Source organism: Diadema setosum, chromosome 19, assembly GCF_964275005.1.
Source record: "Diadema setosum chromosome 19, eeDiaSeto1, whole genome shotgun sequence".
NCBI lineage: Eukaryota > Metazoa > Echinodermata > Echinoidea > Diadematoida > Diadematidae > Diadema > Diadema setosum.
Window position 1 is genome coordinate 22,057,022 of NC_092703.1, and position 27,034 is coordinate 22,084,055.

General features: G+C 38.6%; 1 protein-coding gene across 1 annotated transcript; it reads right to left on the bottom strand.

The window, feature by feature from the left end:
- Positions 1–633: 633 nt before the first annotated feature.
- LOC140242338 (activating signal cointegrator 1 complex subunit 3-like) lies at positions 634–26,118 on the bottom strand. The gene is made up of 9 exons (XM_072322075.1): positions 25,787–26,118; positions 21,626–21,731; positions 19,612–19,740; positions 18,381–18,581; positions 17,314–17,454; positions 15,701–15,865; positions 10,033–10,287; positions 2,093–2,284; positions 634–951 (listed from the first exon to the last, which is right to left on the bottom strand). Exons 1-9 carry the CDS (start codon positions 26,116–26,118, stop codon positions 634–636), a joined length of 1,839 nt encoding a protein of 612 aa, XP_072178176.1.
- Positions 26,119–27,034: the final 916 nt, after the last annotated feature.

Here is a 27,034-nt window from a genome sequence, read left to right on the forward strand (position 1 = left end):
ATAAGATATGATAATAATGTCGTTTGTGTAAAATAGTATATGATATGATATGACGTCCAATCAAGTGCTTAGAGCAAAAACAGGGAATAGTCAAAGGATGTATCAATAATGTAACCTTTTGACTCTTCCCTATAACAGATTATAGCCTTAACTCTTCTCTGTTCTTACCCTCGGCATGTGATTTCGAATGTATAACAGTGTTATACCGCTTTCAGTAACTCATGCATTTTTGACCAGCGCTCCTGGTCCGAGCTAAATTAGCCCGCGCCTAAGCATTAAAAATTGCGTTCAGTATAACAACAGCAGAGCCGCGCTACTTTCACGATGAGCCATTCCTAAACTCGGTCAAGTAAGGGTTATAAACTGCCATGGTAACTGAACACCTCGTGGACAGAACGGAAGTGTATTTTCGCGTGATATTTGATGTACGTGCCGCGCGCTTATGAGCTGAGCAGCGCAAGCTGTGACCTTTGTCCGTGAAAGGAATTTTGGCCCGCGCCTGGCGCTGCTATCGTTCATAAACTCTTCGATCAGCACCAGGCCCGCGCCTGGTCCGCGCCTCGTGCTAGCTGCAGCAGCGCCAAAATACTCCGCACCTGGCGCGGGCCACTTTAGCCCCACCCATTCATAAACTCAAAATTTTCGGCTTGATCCGCTCCTGGCCCGCTCCTGGTCCGAGCCAAGAGGGTTACTGAAAGGCGTATTTATTTCATAAGAGTATCTCACCTCGGCATTGAGACTATCTGCCAGCCTCTCCTTAAACTGGCTCTCGATCGGATTTTGGGTCATGAGGAGCCGGAGGTAATGATGCAGCTTCGAGTGAGATGTGATAATGTGCCCTTCTCCGAACGTGTCATACTGAGGTCGACCAGCTCTGCCGAAGATTTGAAGCACGTCCAAAATACCGACGTCTTCAAAGCAGGACGTGTCCGAGTTGTAAAAACGCGTGCCCTGAAAGTAAAAACATGAATACTGTAAAACCAAAAATATTCGCAGCATGAAATGTTCGCTAATTGGAGCCGACAGCCTGCTTCGCGGCACAATTTTCGCGAATTACCACTGCATTCAGTATGCATATAGTGTATATTAAAGCATATAGTATATATACGAGCCTATTGACTCTTTCATGCCTTGATCACAAAATGTCCGCATCAGCTCCGGACACTTGCATATATAGCTGTTCTAAAACATTCCTGGTGTCTTCCGCTTTCATTCGCGAAGCTTCCCCACATCGTGGGATTCTTTCAGGAGCGTTTGCGGAAGAAGCGGAAGGGTTACGGACAGGCGGGATGTTCTGACGATGTCCTCAGGACAAGTTGCCGAAGGAAGTTTATTTCCGCGTCCAAATTTTGATCTCGATCAAATTTAGGACGCGGAAATTTTTCTCTCTCCCGAATATGCGGAAACGTTCGGACATGTTTAGGACAGTGAACGGACACTTTCAGGAACGTGCGGAGAGGTTCCCGAACGAGTGCGGAATACCAAATTTGCTTTCCGCGTCTTGTCCGCGTCTTGTCCGCGCCCTAGTGGACGCCTGGTCTAAGAAGGGAAAACAAACTGTGAAGCAAACACGAAAACCCCAATAGGCCTACAACACCGAAAGACAGGTAAAACGTATATATTCTATTATTTATGGGTCAGTCAAACACATCCTCCTTAACAATCAATGCGAATGAATCATGAGTAACAATTAGCGCAGAGAGCATTAAAATAAGGGCACAACAATCTGACAATGAAACGTATTGCATCCATAACGGACAAATACAAACTGAAGCTGGATGAAGTTGTATAAAATTAGCAAGTATTAATCGGTCATGTTAGTACTACAATGCACTGCGAAAATGGCTACCATGAAAAAGGCAAATCGAATGTATGCGTTACTCTTTGAGTGACGACTTTTATTGTCGGGATATATTCTATCCTCAGGTTATGAAGTGTAATTTTGAGAGGTTATCACTAGCATTTCAAACCATTCGAATGGATCATCCAGCCATATACTTTCCCTCGTGCGTCACTGACCAGACAAGCTTACGTAATAACGAGTTATTATCCACGAATTATTCATGGCACAGAGCTTCGGAGCTCCTTGTACCTTGATAATGACGGCATGGGCAGGGAGGTTCACACCCCAGGCCAAGGTTGTTGTGCAGCACAGGACTCGGATCAGTCCGGCAGCGAAGTACTTCTCTACGAAGTTGCGGCCCAGCCTCGAGATACCGGCGTGATGGACGGCGAACCCCTTGGGCACCAAGTCCATCAGAATTCTGTCATGGAGGCCCGCCAGCTAGGTGACATCGAATTATAGAGAGACGATTCGTCAGTGACTACGCTCAGATGCATACATTAATACGTGTTCACTAGTCGCTGATGACCCATGTCAAAACAGTCTGAAAACCAAAGGCAATTATGTGTCCTTTTTCAAACATAATCAATCCTACAGGAATTAACAGACCAGAATCAATAATAGAGTGGCACTTTGCTCCATGTTCACGCTGAAATCAAGGAAATAGTATGGAGGATGAAAGAAACAGGATGGACAAGTTGTATATACTCTAAACATAAATATTTCATTTCATTTCATTTCATTTCCAACACAAATCATTTACATACACATAGTAACACAAAACCAGTACAATGTTGTAACAGAGAAAAAATACTGTGAACTGACAATAAATATTGTGGCCTTTCTGAATACTGAATCAAAATGAAAATCATTGGAAATAGAGGAGACAAGCTGAAAAGAAAAGCTTGTATTTTGCAGTTTCCTCTTGTATTAAGTATAGTATTGTATGGAACCTATAATTTTCATGTCTTTTCATAACAAACAAAAAAATCGCAGGAACAACATAAAGAGATAAGAAAAGAAACAATAATGTAGATTATCCAAAATTTCTTGTCAGTTTGTGCATGAAACGGTATTAAACATCGAATGTCGTAAATATGATACATTTGTAATATTTACCCCCTCAAAAAAATCACAATTGGATAGTTAGATAATTATCATTATTCAATTAGTAGATAAAGTTAGTTTTTCTTATTCCCTTCTTTAAGATGAAATTAAACGAAGAATTATGTGCAAGTCCTTGGCAGACTGCGGTGCGGTAGTATTATTATATTTCATTAAATTTCCGCACTCAATTTGGACCACTTTCAACTTTTTGCGAGTTGTATTTGCTCTTGATTAAACACATGAAAAGAAAAAACTTTGTTTTTCTCATTCACAGATAGCGTGCGAGGTACGGCAAAAACAATCAGTTTTTGGATCTTGCCAAAGCTATTGAGAAACCTAGGAAATGAAGGACGCATTTCTGATTTCTGATTTTAGTATTTTACTAGAACCAGTGAGAACTGCAACGTACGGTATAGCTGCTCTTGGTTGATTAGATATACTGTGCATTTGGATGGAAGGCATATTGACATTCGTAAACAGATCTACATGTATTTCACATTATGGACAGGTGAACGATTAGATCTGACAGGGCAGAGGTGAAATTTTCATTCTATGCATGTACTTATTCTTCTAAAGAAATGTCTATCATTATGTATTGTTCCTAACAAGAAAGTCAAAAGTATTCTTCACTGCACAAATAATCATTGTATTCATGTCACGAGTGAAATTGCTTAAACTCAGTGGTTCTTAAAAACTGTTGAAAAAAAGAAGAAGATATTTCCATATTCAAAGATAGCAAAGCCCCTTGTTACAATCGAATAGCTAATATTACGTAATGAAAGAAATAAAATATGCTATATACAAACCTCATGTAATTTTGCATTCTTTTACAAAATGTCAACATTACATCCACTTATTACTAATAAAATTATGTTAAGGGTAATATCATTCCCCCGGCTTTCTGACAGAGGTAATTCAAGTGCTATTTAACTATACTGGAAAAGTGAAAATATGGTAAATTTCCTTTGTATCTTCTTTATATTGCTATCCATACGTGACGTCACAAAGTGTTGTCGTATTCTCATCCAGTGATGGCTGCACCAAAACTTTGAAAATTCATAACTTTTGAACAGATTGTCCGATCTTCCTCAAACTTCGCTGATGTGGTCTAATAATATTTCTACATTCTCTCAATTCACATGAATACTTTGGTTTCATATACCTTCAAGAAAAGAATAAATTCATGATACCATAGCTGATTTCAAAAATATTGGAAAAGTGCATTTAGCTATAGGATTATGGTTTCATATAAATCTTTATATTCTACATGCGAAGCAATTTGGAACCGGGCCCAAACACTCTGCATGTCATGCACTTGTAGATTTTTCGCTACATTCTACAAAACCTGTTGAGAAAAAGCGAAGAAGTGTACCAGCTTTGATACTCCATGGACCTATATATACAACGAATTTTACGTTTTAGGTTCATGGATATTTGTTAAGCGGGGTTCCCACTATCACGATGGGCGCCACGATTGAAATTGTGGTCTTAATCGTGCAGCAATCGTGGTGATCTTATCAGATCGTATTAGATTGTATCAGATCTTGAGGTCAATCGTGGCAATCGCGTTAATCGTAGAAAATTTTTGAACCGTCCAAACATTTTCTACGATTAACACGATTACTTTTTGATCGTGATCATCGCATCAGATTGTCTGGGATCGTATCAAAACGCAACAAATCTTATCTAATCGTGCTTCTTAATCGTGTTGATCGGGATCGACTTTTTCACTTTCCTTCTGCTTTTTTTTTTTTGCACATTCGCCCTTATTCTACTAATCGTATATATTTTGTATTCTGCGAGGTTGAATAAGGGAGGGGTGGCACAATGAAATACAAAGTAACAACACCACTCAAACATCCACCAGAAGCACAATGTTTCACATACCCAACAAAGTAACTTTTGTGACTTTTGAAAAGTGACCATTGCCGTGTATGTACGGTCACTCGTGCATAACTGTGAAGATCACTGTCATTATTTTTCACATAGAAGTTAGTCAATAAGTGTAGCAATATCCCTGCGAAATAATTTTGCTTAAGACTTTTTTTTTGTTAAAAAGTGACATTATTTTAAGACAGTTACCTTTCTTTTGTGTATGTATGTCGATCTTGTTAAACACTGTTTAATAAAACAATAAATCAAGCCAAACCAACCAAACTTTCAATACCCAATGAGATAACGACATTTTGAAATAAAAATGCATATGATACATACTATGCGAATATGAAATCAAACACACAAGCTATGCTATCAGTTCGGTCAATGAGCGTATATAACACATATTGTGTAAGCATTCAAAAGATCCCATCTTTTTTAGCTTCAATTTCATCATATTTTCTTCATGTATTTCAAAGGAAGGTGAAAACATTTGTCTTGGTGTTTTGGGGTTTTTTTCTGGAGGAGATGGAGCAATGAACTCATCTTGTGTATTCGGTTTTTGTTTTGTTTTGTTTTGTTTTATTTTGTTTCGTTTTGTTTTGTTTTGTTTTGTTTTGTTTTTTGAGGGGGGCGGAAGAGTGAGCATGTCGAATCAATGATCTATTAATTTCTTTAGGTTAATTTAGAGGAGGGACTATCTGAGGTTGTGGCTGGCCTAGGTGATGCTTTCTATCTGATGATAACGTAATCGTCATTCGCAATACTGCAAAGGTCACGCTCTCATCATCCTCAACCTGTCATCCCTTGCCATCATCAATAGTTGTGGATAGTAGGCCTAATCACTCTGCAGAAGTTGAGGAAACAATGAAATCCACCGTCAGCCGGACTATCGGGTCCAATCGCACCTTAAATGGGGTCGCTTTTGATCCCGATCGTGAAAGATATCGTATCTTATCTCAACAGCCCGCATTGGTTCGCGGTATTCTTATGGGAACGTATCAGAGCATACCTGCACGCTCCAAATCGGGGATCCCGATCGTAATGATAGAGGCAGATCCGAACCAATCATGGACTAAAATCGGGACAATCCTATCGGATCGTATTTGAACGGGAGACCAGATCGTGACAGATCGTAGTGCTTGAAATAGACCAATCGTGACCGTATCGCATCCAAGCGAAGCAACACGTATTGACTCGCATAACCTCGTATCCAAACGTGAAATTTCAGACGAGTTCTAAGCGGGGTTCCCACTATCGTGCGATCCATTGCGAACGCCACGATTGGACATTCGTAACTGATCGTGGAAGTTTCGTTGAACTCGTCTGAAATTTCACGTTTGGATACGAGGTTATGCGAGTCAATACGTGTTGGTACGCTTGGATGCGATACGGTCACGATTGGTCTATTTCAAGCGATACGATCTGTCACGATCTGGTCTGCCGTTCAAATACGATCCGACAGGATTGTCCTGATTGAGTTCACGATTGGTACCGATCTAACATGACCATTACGATCAGGATCCTCGATCTGGTACGTGCAGCAACGTACTGATACGTTCCAATACGAATACCGCGAACCAATACGGGCTGCTGAGATAAGATACGATATCTTTTACGATCGGGATCAGAAGCGACCCCCCATTTAAGACGCGATTGGACCCGAATGGGAATATTATAGTCCAGCTGACGAGAGATTTCATTGTTTCCCTTAAATTATGCAGAGTGATTAGGCCTATTAATTTTATCCACAACCATTGATGATGGCAAGGCTTGACAGGTTGACGATGATGACATCGTAACCTTTGCAGTATTGCTAATAACGATTATGTTATCAGAGAGAAAACAGCACCCAGGCCAGCCATAACCTCAGATATTCCCTCGTCTAATATTAAGCGTAAAGAAATTAATAGATTATTAAATCGACATGCTCACCCTCCCCCCTAACAAAAAAAAAAGAATGAAATAACGAACCCAAATACATAAGATCAGATGATTGCCCCTCTTCCCCAGAAAAAAACAAAACAGCAAGACAAAATGACCTTTCTCCAATACATGAAGAAAATAATTACATGATGAAATGGAAGCTAAGAAAGATGGGATCATTTTGAATGTTATGTAACATAGTATCGTGTGTTATATACGCTCGATATAAGAAAGTTGGCCGAATGGATAGTATTGCTTATGTGTTCAATTTCATATTTGCAAAGTATATGTATCATATGCCTTTTTATTTCAAAATGTCGTTATCTCATGGGTTATTAAAAGTTTGGTTTATTCGGCTTGATTTAGTGTTTTACTTAACAATGTTTAACATAACTGATACACACACATAACAGAAAAGTGATTCCCTAATCAAAATGATGTCACTTTTTAACAAAAAAGGAGGTTTTACGCAAGATTATTTTGCAGGGGTATATTGCTACACTTATTGAATAACTAACTGTGAAAAATAATAAGAGTGATCTTCATTGTCATAATCATACGAGTGATCTCACATCCACGACAATGGTCACTTTTACATTTGCAGTAATAATGAGAGTTAAAAATAACCATTTTCCTCTAAAATTATGTGCTACCAAACATACAAAAAAGACATTGAAAAGTGGCAAAATAGATGTAAAGGGGTCAAACGATGGCTGATGAAACAAGAACTCTTAATTACTATGCACAAGACACAAACAGCAGGATACTGCACCCCCCCCCCAAAAAAAAATACTCTGTAATATACTTTTAAAAATTAACCATTTGCCTTTGTACCCATTCAAGCACGATTCATTGAACTATTCTCATCTTTGTACTGACTTTAGTCAATACGTGCAGACATACAATTGCCAATTTATTTTTGCTCATTTTTTGTTTTGGTCACAAAAGTTATCCCATATCCTGTTTTGTGTGTCTGTATAATGGTAATAGCAACTCATTAATGAAAACATCATTAACATAATGTATGAAAACATCTAAAAATCTGTAATACAACTATCATTTTATGAAATCATTAAAAAATTATTTTGATAATGTACCTTAAAAATTACGACAATTAAACCCCACACCGTCATAGAATTTACCGTTTGGAAAAAATAATCTAAAGATGCAGGCGACCACCTATCAGAATACAAAATAAATCAATTTATGAGTAACATAAGGGCAAATGGGCTAAAAATAATTATAATGATAAGCGGAAGTAAAGTGAAAAAGTCGTTCCCGATCAACACGATTAAGAAGCACGATTAGAAGAGATTTGCTGCGTTTGGATACGATTCTAGACGATCTGATGAGATGATCACGATCAAATTACTAATCATGATAATCGTAGAAAATTTTTGAACCGTCCAAAATTTTCCTACGATTAACGCGATTGCCACGATCGACCTTAAGATCTGATACAATCTGATAAGACCATCACGCTTGCTGCATGATTAAGACCACGATTTCAATCGTGGTTTTTCTGCAATAAATCATCAACACCAATTAGATGCACAAAAGCACCATGACATTTGCGGTTTTGCACATGCACTATATTGAATAAGTTGAAAGACAGAAAGGAATTTAATGTAGTTGGACCATGTTACCCGGGTCTTACCGCACATATCTATCATGTCTATAGTATTATTTTAGTTTGTGTATTTCTGTGATTTAGGTTTTGTTTCACATTGATGATTTCTTATTTCACGGTACAAGAATGTTCGGCTGCTATCAAGAAGGTATGAATTGACTAATAGCAAACAAATTACAGTCAAATCACAAAAAAAAAGATGACTTTGATTTCAGGAAAAAAAAATGAAAATGTACTATCAAGAAAATTTTGGACACGTAAGAGAAAATATGTTGTGGTATAGATTTAAAAACGAAGCGTTTTTCTATGGGAACTAGTTGTTAATGTTTTTACAATACCTATAGTCTCTATTACAATAATGGTGTGTACACATGTAAGTCATGATTTGCATGAATCAACGTTCTCATTTGTATATCTATGTATGCACACACACAGACACAATCATGACAATAGCTCTCTTTTGATATTCGTATTTGATGCTGGCGCTGGATTCGTAATACTTGAGGTTTGAATCATGCCTTGAACCAAAAACTTTTGACGAAATGTTTTAAGCTCTGTTTTGCCTTCTGCAAAAGTTGTGCAAAAGGTGTGTGCACTGACGAGGCTACCTGCGTGGAATTTAATATTATTCGTTAATGTATTCGCCGACCCCAAATTTAGCAGCCTCGAATGATTCGTGTTGTTCCGTGTCAAAGAGCGCTGTTGGTTCCCTTGCAAGCCTTTTCAACAACTCATCCGCGGTTTCACGGGTGCCATTTCTTGAAAACACGAACACCAACACCTGTCGAAAGACCAAAACAAACAAACAAACTGTTAAGCGAGTATAAACCCAGTGATAACCTTCATGTTGAACGTTTTTGCTCCCATCTGTAAGGCAAACCTTGGAGCAAATTTACAGTATTGTTTTTAATACGTCATAACTCCCCTATAAATTCGTTGGAGAAAACATTCTTTTGATTTTTTTTTTCCCCATATCCCTTCGCAATCTTTTAAACAAGCGGATAAGCCCAGGGAAAGCATTACGCACACCCAATTTTGTTTAATTTACTGGAAAGCGAATGAGAATAATCAGGCCCGTAACTAGGATTTTTATGAGAGGGTTCGGAATTAGAAAAGGTGGGCCTTTTTAGTTCAAGTTCATGTTGACTTCCGTTACAAACTGGAGGCGCAGAAAAAAAAAAAAATCTGGTGCCACTTCCAGGTTTAATCAGCTCACAAGAAAAAATAAGGCTCCTCGTATAATTTTGTCGTTTCTCGTGCCATTTCCGGGTTTACGGACCTGAATAACATCATTTGCATTTCACCTGACCTGTTTTTAGTGTAATGATTTACAGTATATCAATTGCATGGATGCTTTTGCTATCACATACAGGCCTTGTCAACATGACATTTTTGAAAGTTCGCATAATTACCATAAAGGAGACAATGAGAAATTTCCCCAAAACAAAAACACATCTTGGAATGCAGGATTTTGATTGATGGAAAGGCAGAATTTAGGTAGATTTAAGACCTAGCCTGTCATTTACCATGCGAGGAATGATTGCATGATACGATTTTGTTTAACCATTTCAATGACGAATTTTTGTACCACTAACCCCCCCCCCCCCCCACACACACACACACAAAACAGGTTGTAACAGGGTTGACTAACCTGGTGACCATTCTTTAACACGGCTCTCATCTTCTCGTAGCAAACGTCATTCATCAGATCTTTCTCTTTATACTTTGAGAAATGCAAGTTCTTAACGCCAGTGAAAGATTGCTGCAGCGGGATGGGGCGAAATCGGGCATCGAAGAAAAAGAGCCCCTTGTCGAGGTTCACGTGGAGGAACTCCGCGACGTCCCTATAGTTTGGAAGAGTAGCCGACAGTCCAACAATACGGACATTGTTCTGGTAGGCCTCGACCTTGATAAAAGTAAATGAGCAAATATATAAATGTATGATGCAGTAAATGAATATGCATATGCATAATAATAATGCATATGCATAATAATAATGCATATGCATATAAAATGTATACTGGGTGGTTTATACAGATACACCACAAGCACCAGCGAAGTGAGTTGGACTCCATAAATTTTACACATGTGCTGGTTTCACTTGCATTACCTGCATGAAATCCTGTCCCTCTAATAAAGGAGATGCTTCAAGTTAGTCGATTAATCGATAGACGTACTCCGAGAGCTGGAAATTCCGACGGGCAGGTGTGTCTATTAATATCAGCTAGATTTGTGTATTTCTTGTATAGTCATTTTTTTCATTTGTTGTTTTTTTTTACTACTCTCCCCTACTGAATGTTTTGTGTATTGTTATGTTGTTTTTACTTAGGTTGGACCCCTTCGAATAACAGCAATTTGCTGAAAGGGCTATCCATTCCACAAGTGGTAAATAAATAAATACAAAATACAAAAATCTTATTTTGTCTAACGATAAATCTAATAATGATAGTTATATCTACTTTGCAAAGAAGAAGTTTGGATAGCCAAGTTTGATCTATCATTTTTCCTTTCCCTTAAAAAATCGATGCATGCATGATGCCATCAGAAAGATAATCAATGTCCTTCTCTTCGAAATGATACCCTCCTTGTTATGATTATGTAATCCGGGAAAGGACAGTATTTCAAAGTATGTTATAAGGTCCAAATTGAAAAGTGCCAGAATGATCACTGGTCATGAAGAGTCAATAAGGAACATGGAGTGATATTTTTTGTTCTTACCTGGTTAACCATGAATGCGAATTTCAGTAAAATTCTGAACTTAACGTTCCTCCTTATATAGCGCACTATAAGCTGGAAGGTTGGGTGCCATGCCAGGCAAGCTTTACATAGTTCTTTTTTATCAGGTTGTTCATCATGCTATGTGTAGGCCAAATCGAAGCTGGGATGCTTCCAAAATATGTTGCTGAGAGACTAGGTGTAAATCCTGGGACCCATCATCAAAATGGAAACAAACATTCCACGCAAGAGAAGATGTCCAGGACCGACCAAGGAGCGGACTTCCGAAGATCACAACGGAACAGCAAGACCGTTACATCAGGGTGCTTGCTCTGCAGGATGATGACTCATCACTTGCTCTACTCCCACTTTGTCTAATACCCGTCTCAATCCACATGGTCTAATCTTGTTTTGTCTTCAACCAGTTCGTCTAAACCATTTAATCCAATTGCCACTTAGCCTCAATACCAGTTCGTCTACTTGCCAGCTGCATGGGCTTTGTCCCTTTCGTCTAATTTCAATTTGGGCTATTGCCATTTGGTCTATATACCAGGGGCGGATCCAGGAATTCCGTAAAGAGGGGGGGGGGGGGTGGGCAGTTTATATTTCTGGTGCCACTTCCGGGTTTCATTAGCTGAGAAGCAAAAACATCTATGTTGGTCATCGTGCGATTTCATGCATACTTCTATTTAAGAAAAAAGAAAGAAGTTAAAGGGGCGTGTCCCCCTTAATTTGTTTTCTTTTATAAAAAATAAATAAATAAAAGGGGGCGGGCGCCCTGTGCGCCCCTCCCTCTGGATCCGCCACTGTATAAAGCACATTGTCTAATCACTATTTCGACTAATTCGCACTTGGGCTCCCACCCACTTAGGCTTATATCCACTCCGGCATTTTGTCGATTATTCTAATAACCAGTTTGGCTATTTATCCATTAGATTAGTCTACTAACCAGATGGTCTAATGACCATTAAAATGTTAGTCTAATATACATTTCGTCCAATATTCACGCTGGCTAACTACAATGTATACTCGGTGGATTTCAGAATTAGAGCGGTTGCGGTTTTTTTTTTTCCCAATATGGGTCTTCTTGAGATACATGCGGAGTGCAAGTCACAGGGAGAATTATCTAGAATGTAGAAGCTAGCTGCTTATAAGTTTTCTGTATATTTTCATAGCCTATTTTCCTGTGAATGATTGTTGTACAACTCTATAATAATATATATGTAAGAGATATACATCCACTGAGGGGGTTGAAGAAAGACTTTCTTCCCACCTCCCTGATGAGACATTGTATCTGCATGTCTAGAACCAGGAAGGAATGTGTATGCCACCTCCTGGGGTGAATATTACACCAAGGAGGTTCCACCCTCTTGTGTAATCATACTTTCTACCCGAGTGTCATTATAGCGCGTGTAACTGTAAAGTAAACTTGATCTATACATGACACATCACTGATGACAAGAATAATCTGGTATTGATGTCCACATGATTTTGCAGTGGACTTCACTCTTCAGCTAAACAGAGAGCTAAGAAACTGACGAGAATGCATAAAGTGCCAAATTCTAGCTACCATGTTAGAATTATCTATTGATTTTCTGACACCAAACTTTGATGTCCGGAAAACGAATGCCTGCTTGTTTCCTAATCAATTATTGCGCTGAGACTTTCCACAAACCAGGCACATTGGCACGGTAAGTAGTCTAACGTATGAGCCAAATCTCAGGCGGTGAATACACAAACTACACAATGGCACATGCAGGAATAGACAGATGAAATCAGAATTAGTTTGGTAAATATGCCACACAAGAAAGGCACTTCAATAGCAGCCAAGTCGGTAATTTATTTGTATCTTGCCGTCGAAACGAGAGTATAAATAAGCCCTATTGGAAATTCGACCAAAGAATGACCAAATTAGACTAAAAGGTGATTAGCCGAAACGGTGTTAGACGAAATGCTAATATAGACGAAATTGGCTTGTGGACTATAAACTGGAAATTAGACGAACTGGGAGTAGACTAATTGTCATTCAGACCTAGTGAAATATAGACCGATTGGGAAGTGGACCAAGCAGTAATTAGCCGAAATGTTCATAGACTAAAAATGATAAATACGTAGACTAAATGAAATTTAGATGAATTGACAATAGACCAAACGATAGTAGACGATGTGGGGAAAAATCCAAGTAGACGAAATGACACTTAGACCATCTGGTCATTAGACGAAATGATAATTAGCTAACCTGGGCATTAGACCGGGTGAGGATTAGACCAAACAGGCTGTAGACGAAATTGATAGTAGACCTAATGAGTTTAGCTGTATGTCACAAATATACACACTAGTAGTTATGTACATTATTATTATTATGTATGATGTACTGCATGCATGGTTGTTTTAATGTGTATGTACAATGTACACAGGTTGACCAGATTATTGGAGAACATTCTATGTGGTATAGCTATAGTAGCACATACAGGCTGACCAGATCAGAGGAGAATTTTCTAGGTGGTATAAATGTAGCTGGAATACATTACAAGCTCACTCAATCTAGAATGATATCTCACCCAACCTAGAATGTTCTAGGAAGTGCTTACATATTTGGCTGAGTGAGGCACTGTCCCTGTAGCCCAATGTGATTGGTAGTTATTTTTGGCAGGATGTTATGCACATAGTTAGGCAGTGAGTCATCCAGGATTCCTGGAACTTGGACTTGCTAGTTTGTTCAGGTGTGTGGCCCCAGGTTGGAGAGAGTTACAGAATGTGCTAGAAGGGGGGGGGGTGAATGGATATAAAAGCCGGAGAAATTCTGCAGTAGGCAGAGTACCCAACATCTCTGCTTTGAGAGTTACGTCACTTCTGGCTCTGAAGCGACTTGTTATAGTCAGTCTTGTGTTACCTGCTGACCTGTTATGTTTGTGGAGATAAGGCCTGGAGACATTTTGCCTGCAGAGAATTGATTTGCCTACATTGGAGATAGACTCCATATTTTTCTGTCATTGGACACTGCTACGGCAAAGCTGTGACTGTGACGGGCTGGATTCCTACCTGAACACTGTAAAGTGAATCATCATTCAACGCATCGACTGGGCGTGGTCGTCGTAACGTTGGATTCTGCACATTTCGCCGTGGACGTATATCCTGGATCTTTACCCCGGATTTATACCGAGGATTATCGCAACCTGCGCCTCTGGATTTACGTCGGAGGTATCCTTCATCGGTGCATTGCGGATCATTCATCTGTGCATCGAACATCGTATCTGGACACTACCAGGAAACTGTAGGGACTTTGTGATTTAAGACTTGGCTGTAATGCATGTAAGTGATTCCATTACCGATGTGTAATTGTTTCTATTGATCATTATTGTACTGATGTGAAAACCGATTACGAGTTTGTACCCACAATATCACTGTTAATAAACCGCCTGAACATTAGTTGATGGTTTCTTTTGTGCGATCATTCTCAGTGTGATTTTGGTCGTAACATGTAGTGGTGTGAGACGAACTGCGAAGTAGACCATCTGATAGCAGACCAAGTGGCAATAATGCCGCGAACATGAATTCTCTGCTAGAACATTGTCATTGAAATCAATGAATGGTGATGAAATCAATTAAAGATCTCTGACAATAAAGATGAGAATCCATGCATAGCCCTGCCACTTCATATTTTGTTTATGACTTTTTGTGTTAACTTGGTGAAGGTTCTGTGATATTAAATGGTTTGAGTCCTGTGTTAAACGCTCATACATGTTTGTTTGCTTGTGCGCACGCTGACAATTGGGAAATTCACTCATCAACAAGGAAAAAATTAAGTGACTTACCAAATTTGGGTCATTTTTCAATTTTTCAAGTTTGAACTTACCCCACATACGTATCTATACCGCTGCACCTCCGTGTAAGCCATTATCATAACAAGCAGGGTATCATTTTACACAGAATTTAACCGTTCTTCTCGTGGTTACCAAGCTTGCGTCAATTGTTACTAATATAAGAGAGAAATAATCGATAAAACTCAGATTTCCAAACTTTTTTGCGAAGTGTATATAAACGTGTACGCACATGACGCATTATCACATTTAAAACTTTTTTTTAAAGTTTTTACTGCACCAGTGCTCTGTAAAGATGTGAAATCTTGAAATGAACTAAAAACAACATTTCCATCTCCCCCAGCATTTTGAGGCATTTAGCTTGAGTCTACGAGTGTTGATAGATGGGGAAGGTGTACCACGCTGCATTGGTGGTTATTCAACCGCTGAAGATGGTACTCTCATATTCATTTTCCCGCACCCCGTCGTACCCGACAACCCCTTGAACAACAAACAAAGAAACAAACTCTTAAATAGCACGCATATCTTAAAAGTGCCAGCGCCCAAAGGTAGGTATCGGTAAATTGAAATCTGTGGTTTGTAACGCAAGCTACAGGTACCTTCACATGTATTTATCCCCGTCCATCTATCTTTCAAACGAATATTGCTCAGGTGGTAATTACCCTCATCCCCAAAACCAGTCATTTTCTACCCGTTTTTCATCCATGGTATATACAGCTGTATCAAAGGATAGATGGATATCTGTATCCCAAATTCATAGCATCAATGGTAGCTATATTATACCTGTCTTAGAGTCCGTGCGACCAGGCATTCGATGACGGCCCCCCTCTCTTCGTGCAGGAGATGGACCTCATCGATGATGAGGAGTTTGACCAGCTGGATGAGGGCGGCATCGCCCGTGCTCTTCCGAGTGATGACGTCCCATTTCTCGGGAGTGACGACAAGCATCTGTAACGTTCATAGCTTGATTACGAAATCTTACGCAAAGCAACAAACCAGAGGGTTTCGTATACTCTAGTACTGGGGATAAGGTCTGGAAAATCTGTAAATAATGAAGGGTTACGGTAAAGCTACAAAATCTACTAAGGTTCTTGATATTTTTGGCGAGGTTCTGAGAAATGAGTTCGTGGATGATAAATTGGTAGTGGCTGCAAGTTTGCAGGATAGCGTTTACAATGCAGCTATTCGACCACTCGGTCTTTGGTAATGTATGTAGGACGCATTGTTTGGCAGATATGTATCGATAACATTTACCACACGTTTTGGGGTATATTTGGCAAGATTCTGCCTAATCTGCCATTTCGGCGGGTTTGTATGCTGACGTATCAATCGTATGTCTTTGGATTTATTTTTGTGGCCAATAATGAATAATCTGTGTGATTTTACGGGTAAGGTACCACGGAACCGACAGCTTTATGCCCCCTCCGAAAGACTAGTGAATAATACCTAAAAAGATCACAACCGCTGCTGCCAGCGGACTCAAATCAGAGACATCAATTTGATTGAAGGTCCATTGTCTTTTCCTCTTGAGATAGTTACAAAGGTTCCTTTCATGCCAAGAATTTTGGGTGATGTGCAAAATATTCTGGTCCAGACATGGTTAACCAGTAATATTAAATGGGTTAGTCAAATACTGGTTGGTGATTGGTTAAACAGAGTCACGTGATGGAGGTACATTCGTTATGTTCTCCCATGGGCGAACATTCTTGGTAATAATGTTCTCCCATGGGAAAGCATTTCAACGTAACGAATGACAGAATGCCTACGCGTAGGATCGCGCGCACAGTGAATTTGGCTCTGCGCGAGCGAGTTATAAAAATGTAGTGCGTAGTGCGCGCTAGCCTGCACATGCACGCTTTGCTGGTACAATGTACATGGTGGCCGTGGCTGCAGAGTTCATAGGAGCCTACAGATCTCTACGATCTTTGGTGGTTGACGTTGACGTATTTGGATGACTAACCCATATAATATAACAGATGATGACTTTTGTTGTCGGGAACATGTACCAAACGTTCCCCCCTCAGGGTTTGAAATGCTATTTCGGGAGGCTATAAGTCGCTCGACTTCGTCTCGGAACTTATAACCTCCCTCAATAGCATTTCAAACCCTTCGGGTGGAACATTCGGTATGTTCCCTCCCCCGCCAGTCATCATCTATATAATGTTTGCAGGTATTTTAATGTGTTTAAGCAATGGATTTCGATAAGACAAATACTTCGCTGAGGCAGTGACTATTAAGGTCAGCACATCGCGCTGAATGGACAAAAAAAAAGAAATGGAAACTTACAGTTTGGAATGATTCGAAAAATGAAGAAAGAAAAGAGAGAAATCACGGGGAGGGAGATCAAACTCTATGTCTCCATTAAAACTTTGTACCACCACTAAGCAAAAACCAACCTGTGACTGCATGATCTCTCTCTTGGTGAGCTGCGAATCCCCGGTTAATTCTTTCACGGAGATGCCCAGCGGCGCGAGGCGGGAACCAAATGTCTTGACCATCTCAGCCGCCAGGGCTTTCATTGGTGCCACGTACACGATCTGAGCGGAAAGTGCAAAATGCATAATACCGTAATGTTAACGAGAAAGTCCTCTAAAAGTAACTTCTGAACTTTTACTAGTAACAATAGTGGGGAATGTAACGAACTGTAATTTCTAGGGCTAAATCTGTTTCCTTTTACATTATACCCAGTTTACATAACTTCATCTGTCAGAAATATCATTCTTGAGGTTCGATGATGTATATTTTTTTATAATTTTGGTTTTAATGTCGTCAGTATTTCATGACAAAAGTAAAAGAAAAAAAACTTTCTTCTTTTTACCTCTTGGTCGATTATACCACAGTATTTGCTCCTGTCTTAACATGACAATCTTGAAAATAAGATGATTAAATATAAAATTGATTTTAACCAAGTATAATGTCTCTTTTCATCTACTTGTATGAACGCCCGCCGATTGTGGCACATCGCCAATATATTGATATACAATAATTATTATACAGTAAAATGGTGATATTCCGAGTATCAAAGGTAGGATATGAGTGCCACCACTATCAACAATATCACTTTTTATGCCTATTATCGTCATCACTCGCATTTTTACTATTATAGGTTGTTTTAATTATTATTTATCAGTATCATTATCATCCTCACCGTTGATATTATACCCAGTATAATCATTTAGTCATTTCGAACTGTATTGACCACCACACGGTTACTTGACGTGCACAAAGTAGTGGCTGAGATGCTTTACATATTTGGAAAATTAATGTTCATCACTTTGATTAGTTCTCAGAATAACATTATTTCATTCTTTTCATTTATATTTCTTATGATATAGGGTTAGACGCTAGCTAGAACATGTAGAAGGTAGATGGAAAAAAATGAAAATAATCAACCGACCAAATAAGTCTAATAAATTTGTGATGATGATAAAAGATTAGCTGTGGCTCATGAAGGCCCGCTTACTTTGAATTCATCAGTTTTGACCACACCCTGTTGGATGTGCTTCCTGACTTCGTGCAGGACCGCCAGCATGGCGATGTTCGTCTTCCCCGCTCCGGTCGGCGCGCAGATCAGCAGATTCTCGTCGGTGTTGTAGGCCGCGTCAAAGACAATCGTCTGAATGAGATTCAATGTCTTCATACCACGGAAGGCTTTCCGACTGACCTTTAGGTTTTGATTTAGGTTAACAGAAAATTATCGGTAGCGAATAAATCAAACATTAAATAAAAGTTTCCTTCCTTCATGCCATGCACAGGCGATATCAATTCACAAAATCAAAGAGCCCTATAACACGACAAACCTTCTACCGTCAGAACAATATTGTATCCTCATGCAAAAAAAAAAAAAAAAACCCTCACACAAATAGCTGCACATGTAGACACATGCATACACATTCATAGATGTTTCACTGCATGAACAACACTATTGGTCAAATTCACATAGGAAAATCAGACAAAAAGGTAGATGTCATAATCTCACTGTTCTCCTATTGGTATGAACGCAATATAACATGACGAAAATTTTGTTGGTAACTTATCAACTTCAACCTTATTCGCGCTAGAAGACATTGTTAGAACAAGGAAACAACAATTCGATGTAAAGTATAGCATTTCCCTAAACGATCTAACGAAATAAAGATAGAAAACTTTGTGAAAGTAATGTACAGGTGAAAGGGAGACTTGAATATGTCTCTGTAATTAGTATTACCGTTTCGTGAAAACACGTAAAAACCGTAAACTGCCATTAATATCTTGTTTTAAGTTCCTTTCAAGAAACCTGAACCGCTCCTTTCATCTGATTTTATTGTAATCATTACATTACTCTGTAATTTGCAACATTAAGTTTGGTATGAAATTGCACTCCTCGTACGGTGAGAAAAAATAAGTAAGCTATGAAAACAAATCGAGTACAAAAAGAAAGGTGTCGTGCAATGCATGCAGGTCATGGGAAAAAGACGTATTACCGAGATTTTTTGGTCGTGTTTAGCTATCACAAAATACGTGTACTGCTTCCTGGAGGAATATTACCGCCAAGTTAACATTTCACTGCTTTTCTGGAATGTATGAATCTTCAGTGGGCGAGAGATTCCGAAAGAAACATGAATATTTTCAGTATGCTTTTCAGTTGTAATAATACCTTATTACGATTGCTCTATAAGTCCAAGTTACCTCCTTGTAATTATGCTAGATCTCACCTCATCCAGCTGCGCGATGGGAATTAAACCCTGCTCACTTGCGGTATTTGATATATAGTTCGGCGGCGGAATAACGACCTCCTCGTACTTAGGCATGTTTTGGTGCCTGCAGTTTGATGGTAATCTTATCTATATGCAATGCAAAAGAACGATGGTAAAACAGTCTTTACAAATGGTGTTGAGGGCAGCCTCTCTTTAAAAAAAAATAGAAAGATGTGAACGTCTTCTCGGTTTATTATCTCTGTACATATCACAATAACTATTTTGGAAAATGTGGTTGTCAAGGTCACATAATGTAGTGGTCACATCCTTCATGCCCTTTGGTATGTCATCCGAGGATTAGATGAATAGGTAGGACACTCTTGTAAACAAAAGATTGATTGATCACTTCATGATGAAAAACTAGTTTATTCAAGTCATATCCCTTTATGATGAAGTTATTGAAGTCACATTAATTATGAACAGGATGTTAGTTATCATCACTGCCGTTATCATTATTGACATCCTCATCATTTTCGTTCATCTCATCATGGTCATGGCGCCATCCAGTGACAGGCATAGGAGATGTTAACAGATGCAATACAAGGAACAACACATGCATTTGTCGCATCACATTGTCTACAATTTGTCAAAGAAGGACATGTTGCCATCAGTTCTTCATGACTTCGTTCGGAAAGGAAACAACACACGGAGAAAATACAACGAAGGGTTTGTCATATTGTATGGTGTGATTGGTTGGGTTTATATGAATGTTGCTAGTCGTAACAATGACAACTTTTAGATTAAAAAAAAAAAATCTTTCATCAATGCAATAAATGTACCACAAATTCCAAATGGGTGATTCATATTCATCCGCCCAACTGTATAATAGCAGTAATAGTAGAGGCATTAGAAGTCTTTGTTGGATTCGTTCATGTATCTTTACCGGGTGTCCCCCAAAAAAGCGGAACGGTGGGTTTTAAGTACCTTGCTTTCTAAAAGTGATATATTTTTGACATCATTACAAAGAGCATCTTCCGCAGAAGACAATGATACCAAAATCATTGAATTTGGCTGGAAACTTTTTATTCCACGCCAATTTTTGTAAATGCAGTCATTTTCAAATTTCGCTGGATTTTTACGACTTATGAGATAATAGTTTGGGCGCGACACGCGATCCATACAGTGAATATTGTGTAAGGTCGTTGATCCATGTCAACAAAAGATACAGCTTTCACATTGGGCGCTCACACACACACAGACACACAGACACACACTGTTGTTTTTTCCTGGCCCGCGCCCAATGTGAAAGCTGTATCTTTTGTTGACATGGATCAACGAGCTTACACAATATTCACCTTATGGATCGCGTCGTTCCCAAATCATTATCTCATAAGTCGCAAAAATCCAGCGAAATTTAAAAATGACTGCATTTTAAATACAAAAATTGGCGTAGAATGAAAAGTACTCCGTCAAATTAAATGATTTTGGTATCATTGTCTTCTGTGGAATATGTTCTTTCTAATGGTGTCAAAAAATACATCACTTTTAGAACGCAAGGTACTGAAAATCCACCGTTCCGCTTTTTGGGAGGACACCCGGTATACTGTTTTTATGAATAATTGAGGTTGACGCGTTAGCCATCACGCAAAGTAGCAACAAACGCATTTGGGTATAATTATGTTTTAGTTTCCGATAGATCTTTGCATCAATAATCTTGGTGAAAGTGTGGCAATCCCTTGAATCATATTTTTTTTTTCCTTTAGGAAATCTGCCGCATTTCTGTAAGTTATTGTTCATGAAGGGACTGCAAATTACAAGCCCTATTTTTAACAGTCACCTGAATTTTCAACAGCTTTGTTTCGTTATAGTCAATAGTTCACAGGCGTCATAGCATATAACAGTACAAATGTATTTTCCTCTATTAAAATGAAACACTGATTTTGAATAAACATGTGTATGTGAATGTTTTACTGTTATTGCATTTTGGTCGGAAATGAAATAGATTCAATGCAATGAAATGTCGGTTCCTTACTATGCCATTTCCCACGATCGACTCCGAGAATTTTCCATCCACCTTACTATCATATATGTGTCGGTAGATCTTCCCGTCTCCTCTACTTTTGGACGTATCTCTGCTCCTAGGGCAAGGATAAGAAATACAACGAATGTGACGAAATAACACGTTCTCTGTAAACATCCGTGCTCATGGAAAATATAGACGGCAGTCCATAATGGACCGATATCGCTAAGATCAACTTCAGCTAAAACACCATTTTTGTTCCCCCATGAGTCACACAGTCGTTACTTTGCCAACACACACGGGGGACAAATCAATGGATCATAATATCAGCGTTCATTGAAACTGCAAACTGTATGCTACATGAGGATGGCCTTTATCGGCGGTTTTACCCATGGTTATTCAAACGGGAATTACCTCAAATATATTTATCTCCCCTCATGGATTGAAGCAACATCCAATGCAATATTTACCTTTCATGTAATACTTATTAACCTTGAATATATCGACCCTAAATGCAATGCATTTCAAATAATCATGTCAACCCTAAATAAAATGCTTACCTCTAAATGTAATAAAACGTGACAACATTTTAACCGTGAACTTTATATCAACCCTAAACGAAATGATAATTGACCCTGAATGAATTTCATTTATTTTCAACTCTCAATGTAATATCAACCCTAAAAGAACTTATCAATTTCACCCTGAATGTTATTCACTTCAACTTTCATGTAATAACCGGAGACAAGTACTGTAGTTACATCCTAACCCTATCTAACTGCAACAACCGGAGACAACCCTAAATGAAATACATCTTAACAATTACATGTATAACACCTTGAATGCATAACCTTTCACCCGTAATATAACCAGAGTCAACCCTAAATGTAATATACTTTAACCGTGAATGTTATAACCGAAGACAACCTTAAATATAATTCATTTTGATTCTGAATGTATCTTTCATCCTAAATGTAAGATAGTTGACCCCATTAATATCTAGATAATCATCGCTGACAATTAAATGACAAGGTACCATCATAATGTAATATCGTGTGTTTTTTTCTTATTACAGGTAGTTGGTTTACGTGTATTTATACACGAATACTGGCCCAACGTAACATCAACCATTTTTCCATCTCGATACGACATTATCCCTATACGTAAGACCAACGTTAGTGGCAAATATCACCTCTTGACCTTATTACGACGTAATCCCAACGTTGGACCAATATTTTAGCAACCACTTTTTCACCTTGGTGCCAACGCTTTACCAACGTCAGTTCAACGTCAATCTTTCGCTGTTGATCCAACGTTGGCCCGATGGCAAAAAAAGCAAACAAACAAACAAAAACAAAACCACACACACACACACACACACACACAAAGTTTTTTTGGCCAACATCATGTTTCTAACAAAACCAACAAAAAGTCGCTAGACATGGATTTTTAGTTAAGGGCAGATTCTGAAAGAGCAGACTCTAAGCTTTGAAATGATGTACCAGTATACTCAATTCAAATGGACTCTTCTAACCTTCCTAAATACTGGAAAGATAGCGCTCACTCCGAAAAAGTGTGAACTGAGAAAAGAGGCTCTGACGTACAGGATCTATTCAAACGCATAAACTTTAACAAGACGTGCTAGGTGCGATGAAAGAGACAAAACGCAGGATGTACACCAATGGAGCAGCAACAATGAAGGAATTATCAAATTAAGCTGAAATTGAGAATGTTCTATGAACACATTCTGTACATGATTAATGCCGACTTTCAAAGCGGTAGCGTTATCCTTTCAAAAGTTATCAGACTTGAAGTGAAGCGTGTGGAAAGGAATTAAAGAAATGGAAAGGGGCCTCTATACATACTTGATCATTCTACTCTGCCCCCCCCCCCCCCACAAAAAAAAAGGTTGTAGAAAAACTGCTGAAAACACACTTTCCCATTCATGTTATGATCCCACACTAAACAATAATGTAGAAGAAGGATAGCTCTTTTAGAAAATGTGAAAAACTCAAGATTGACTCGGCTGACCAATTTCACAATTTTTGAGTCCTCACACGAAATCAATGGGTGAGACTTTTTGTTCGTTTTGTGATGCATGGTCACGTATAGAAGAGCACATCACAAAATTTTAATGACAGTACCTCTTTAACGAATTGTCAAATTTCCTTGCATATTGCCGACGTGTTTTACCAGGTTGCTGTTTTTACTAAATTCACATCATAGTGTACTGAATTATTATGTGACCGTCCGATACAAAACCCACAAAAGGTAGGCCAAAATGAGTTTTTACTTTTTCATTAAAAAATAAGCTCAGAGCTTTAAAATGATGTACAACCTGTTCAATGGGACCATCCTAACCCATTAAAAAATTAAAATGAAATAAGAAAGAGTTAGGAAGTGCAGTTTTATAGAAAAGGAGTTTGTTTGTTGTTGTTTTATCTCACATCATAATCACTTTTTTATATCATGTAGCTACTTTTGCATTTGTCCTCTTATATAAAAACCAACCAGAATTACAGCAAATACTGCAACATTAATACACAATATTTACAAATAACTCTGAAAATATTTACAAATATTTACAAATAACTCTGAAAATATTTACAAATATTTACAGATAATTCTGAAAACAGGTATTAAATGTATTATGACTAAAATGTGAGTGATCATTTGGTATTTGTACAACCCCAAACATTTATAACTATTTATGTTCTAATGGAAACACTAAAGTGTATGAAAATAGTAACCGATGAAAATACAATCAATTTTTATATAATTTGTTCATGTGTATATAGTCAGTGATATCCCATGAAAGAAAAAAAAAACACCCCTTTGACACTGCTTGAAGAAACATGAATCTTTGGTTTACCGACAATATAAAGAAGAAATATGGTAAACTGTGAAATTCGATTTCGTAAAAGGGAGTACCATGTACTATGATTATCATTGATTATAGTAACAAGTTTGAATATGCACACAAAATATGATGGTACATGGCAACTGATAAACACTGTAACGAATAGTGTGCAATACCTGGAAATCAAGCATGATGGTGAAGTTATATCTGACCCCCAAACCGTTGGTAATACACTTAATCCATTTTTGTAATATAGGATCAAAACTTGCACACAGTTTGCCCCAAACTTACACTAGTCTTAACCAGTTCTTTCTCCATATAGCATTCATGCATTCTTTTTTTTTCTTGCAACCATTTCATTATAGACGAAATAGTTAAGATTGTGCGTGAATTGAAAACAAACAGGAGTCCTGGATTTGAGGACATTGCCCTTTTGGTTGTAGAGAATTCAATATATCGATGTAGATTTTGATTCATCCAGGTGATATATGCGTGTAAATTAAATCTGTTCGACTGGACTTACTTGTGACTTACTTGTGACTGGAATTACTCGACGTACGGACAATAAAGGCAGTAACATCGCCCATTCACCCTTCACGGGTAAATGCCCGCCAGCCAGATAGAGCTGAAGAAGTGACTCGGACGAGTCACGAAACTGATGTTCTCTCCGTTATTTTCACAAGTAAGTCCAGTCGAACAGATTTAATTTACACGCTTTTAGAATTCAATATAGGCCTACTACTTTTGTCACACCATTATGTCAGATATCTAATTTTCCATAGAAAAAAGGGGTATTTTTCAAGTGATTCAAAATATCTAAAGTTATACCAATACATACAAAAGAGAGATTTAAGAGTATTTTATTAAATTAAAGGCCAATTCCTATTTTATCTGTTTTCTTTAAAAGTTGAAAAACTTGTCCATACACGTACGTATCACTTCTTACCTCAAACCCCCCCCCCCCCCAAAAAAAGCATATTATTCGACAAACAATGTGGATTTTCAACGAAAGCATTCCACTTACATGACGTTATTAGATTACGGTAAAATTGCAACTCCTATTCAGAACAAGAACATGCTGGTAGGAATATGTTTTGACCTGCCGAAGGCTTTTAATTGCATTAACAACACAATACTATTCAGTAAATTGCAGTTTTATGGAATATGGAGTACTGCTTGTCATTGGTTTAGGATTTATCCTTCAAATCGTGTGCGATATGTAACTTTTTTTTGTCTTTCCCTATGATGCAAAACTGCTTCAAAGACAGTCTCTGCTTATAACCAGTACGACATTCAAAGACGTAAAGCGTTACCTGGTGTCAGCAAAATACCGTAGATCAAATTGTACTTCCTCAGCGTCATCTTCACCCATGCCCTCTCCAACATTTGGGCTTTCCTCAACTACATCAGTATCGGCAGCAACGTTTCCTTGACCATCGCCAGCACGTCTGCGAGTTGATTGGGTGGCAGAGAATACCGCCTCATTGACCTCACTGGAGGAAATTGTACCGTCGTCATCACTGTCGTCCTCTTCGTCGCTTTCCTCGATATTCAGGGCAAAGTCAGTGCGTTGCGTGCCGAAAAGGAATGCGTCATTCTGTCTGGTGTTGTGATTTTCCCGTAATGTGCATTTAGCTGCTAACATAGGTGCGATTTCCGCACCTAACGCGGAATTGGACGATGTATAGCTTCGCCTGGGAGGATAGTGCAGTAAAGGACTAAATGGAGTTGCAGCCTTCTCTTGACTCCCATACGGAACCCTGGAAGTTTGATTTAAGTAATGTACAGTTCTTCTTGCATTTGATTGGGTGCCGGAAAATACGTCTTCATCGACGTCACTGGAGGAACTTGTGCCGCCGTCATAACTGTCGTACCCATACGGAAACATGGGAGTTTGCTTCGAGTCATGTATAGTTCCTCTTGCATTTGTAACGAGCTCAGCAAACGCGTTACTTCGTGTAATACGATTGGTTTTTGTCGCCGCCTCAGGCTTCATGCTTTTCTCTTCCATACTCAGAGGCGATAGGTCCTTTCTGAAAAAGAGAAAAATAAACTAGTCTTAGACATTTATCAAGACTGACAAATTAGGTGTTCCGTTCCATCAGTCCATCCGTGATTGGGGGCGATTGGCCACGCAATTTTTGAGACGTTAATCAAAAAAACAGGAATCGAACGTAGTATCTGGCGAACGATAAGTTACAGGTTCTCCCAAGATAAGATACGTATTGCAAAAATATATCTATATCGAAGCATAAGTTTCAATTTCAACCAAGCTTTAGATGTAAGCCAAACCATCCAATCAACGAGCAAAGGACATATTCAAGATAGCTAACAGCGTCAGCTACGACATTTCAAAATCTGGGAGAAATTCACAAAAGGATAAGTAATTAAGCTACTGCTCGATGAGCACAGGCAGGTCAATTGGCATTTCGAGAAAAATGGACTGCTATAGAGATCGCCCATCCTAACGAGCTACATAGGATTTAAAATATGCACTGTCTCATTGCACTGCATATCGCCATTGACGCACGCACGGAATTTCAGCTTTATTAGATCATTGC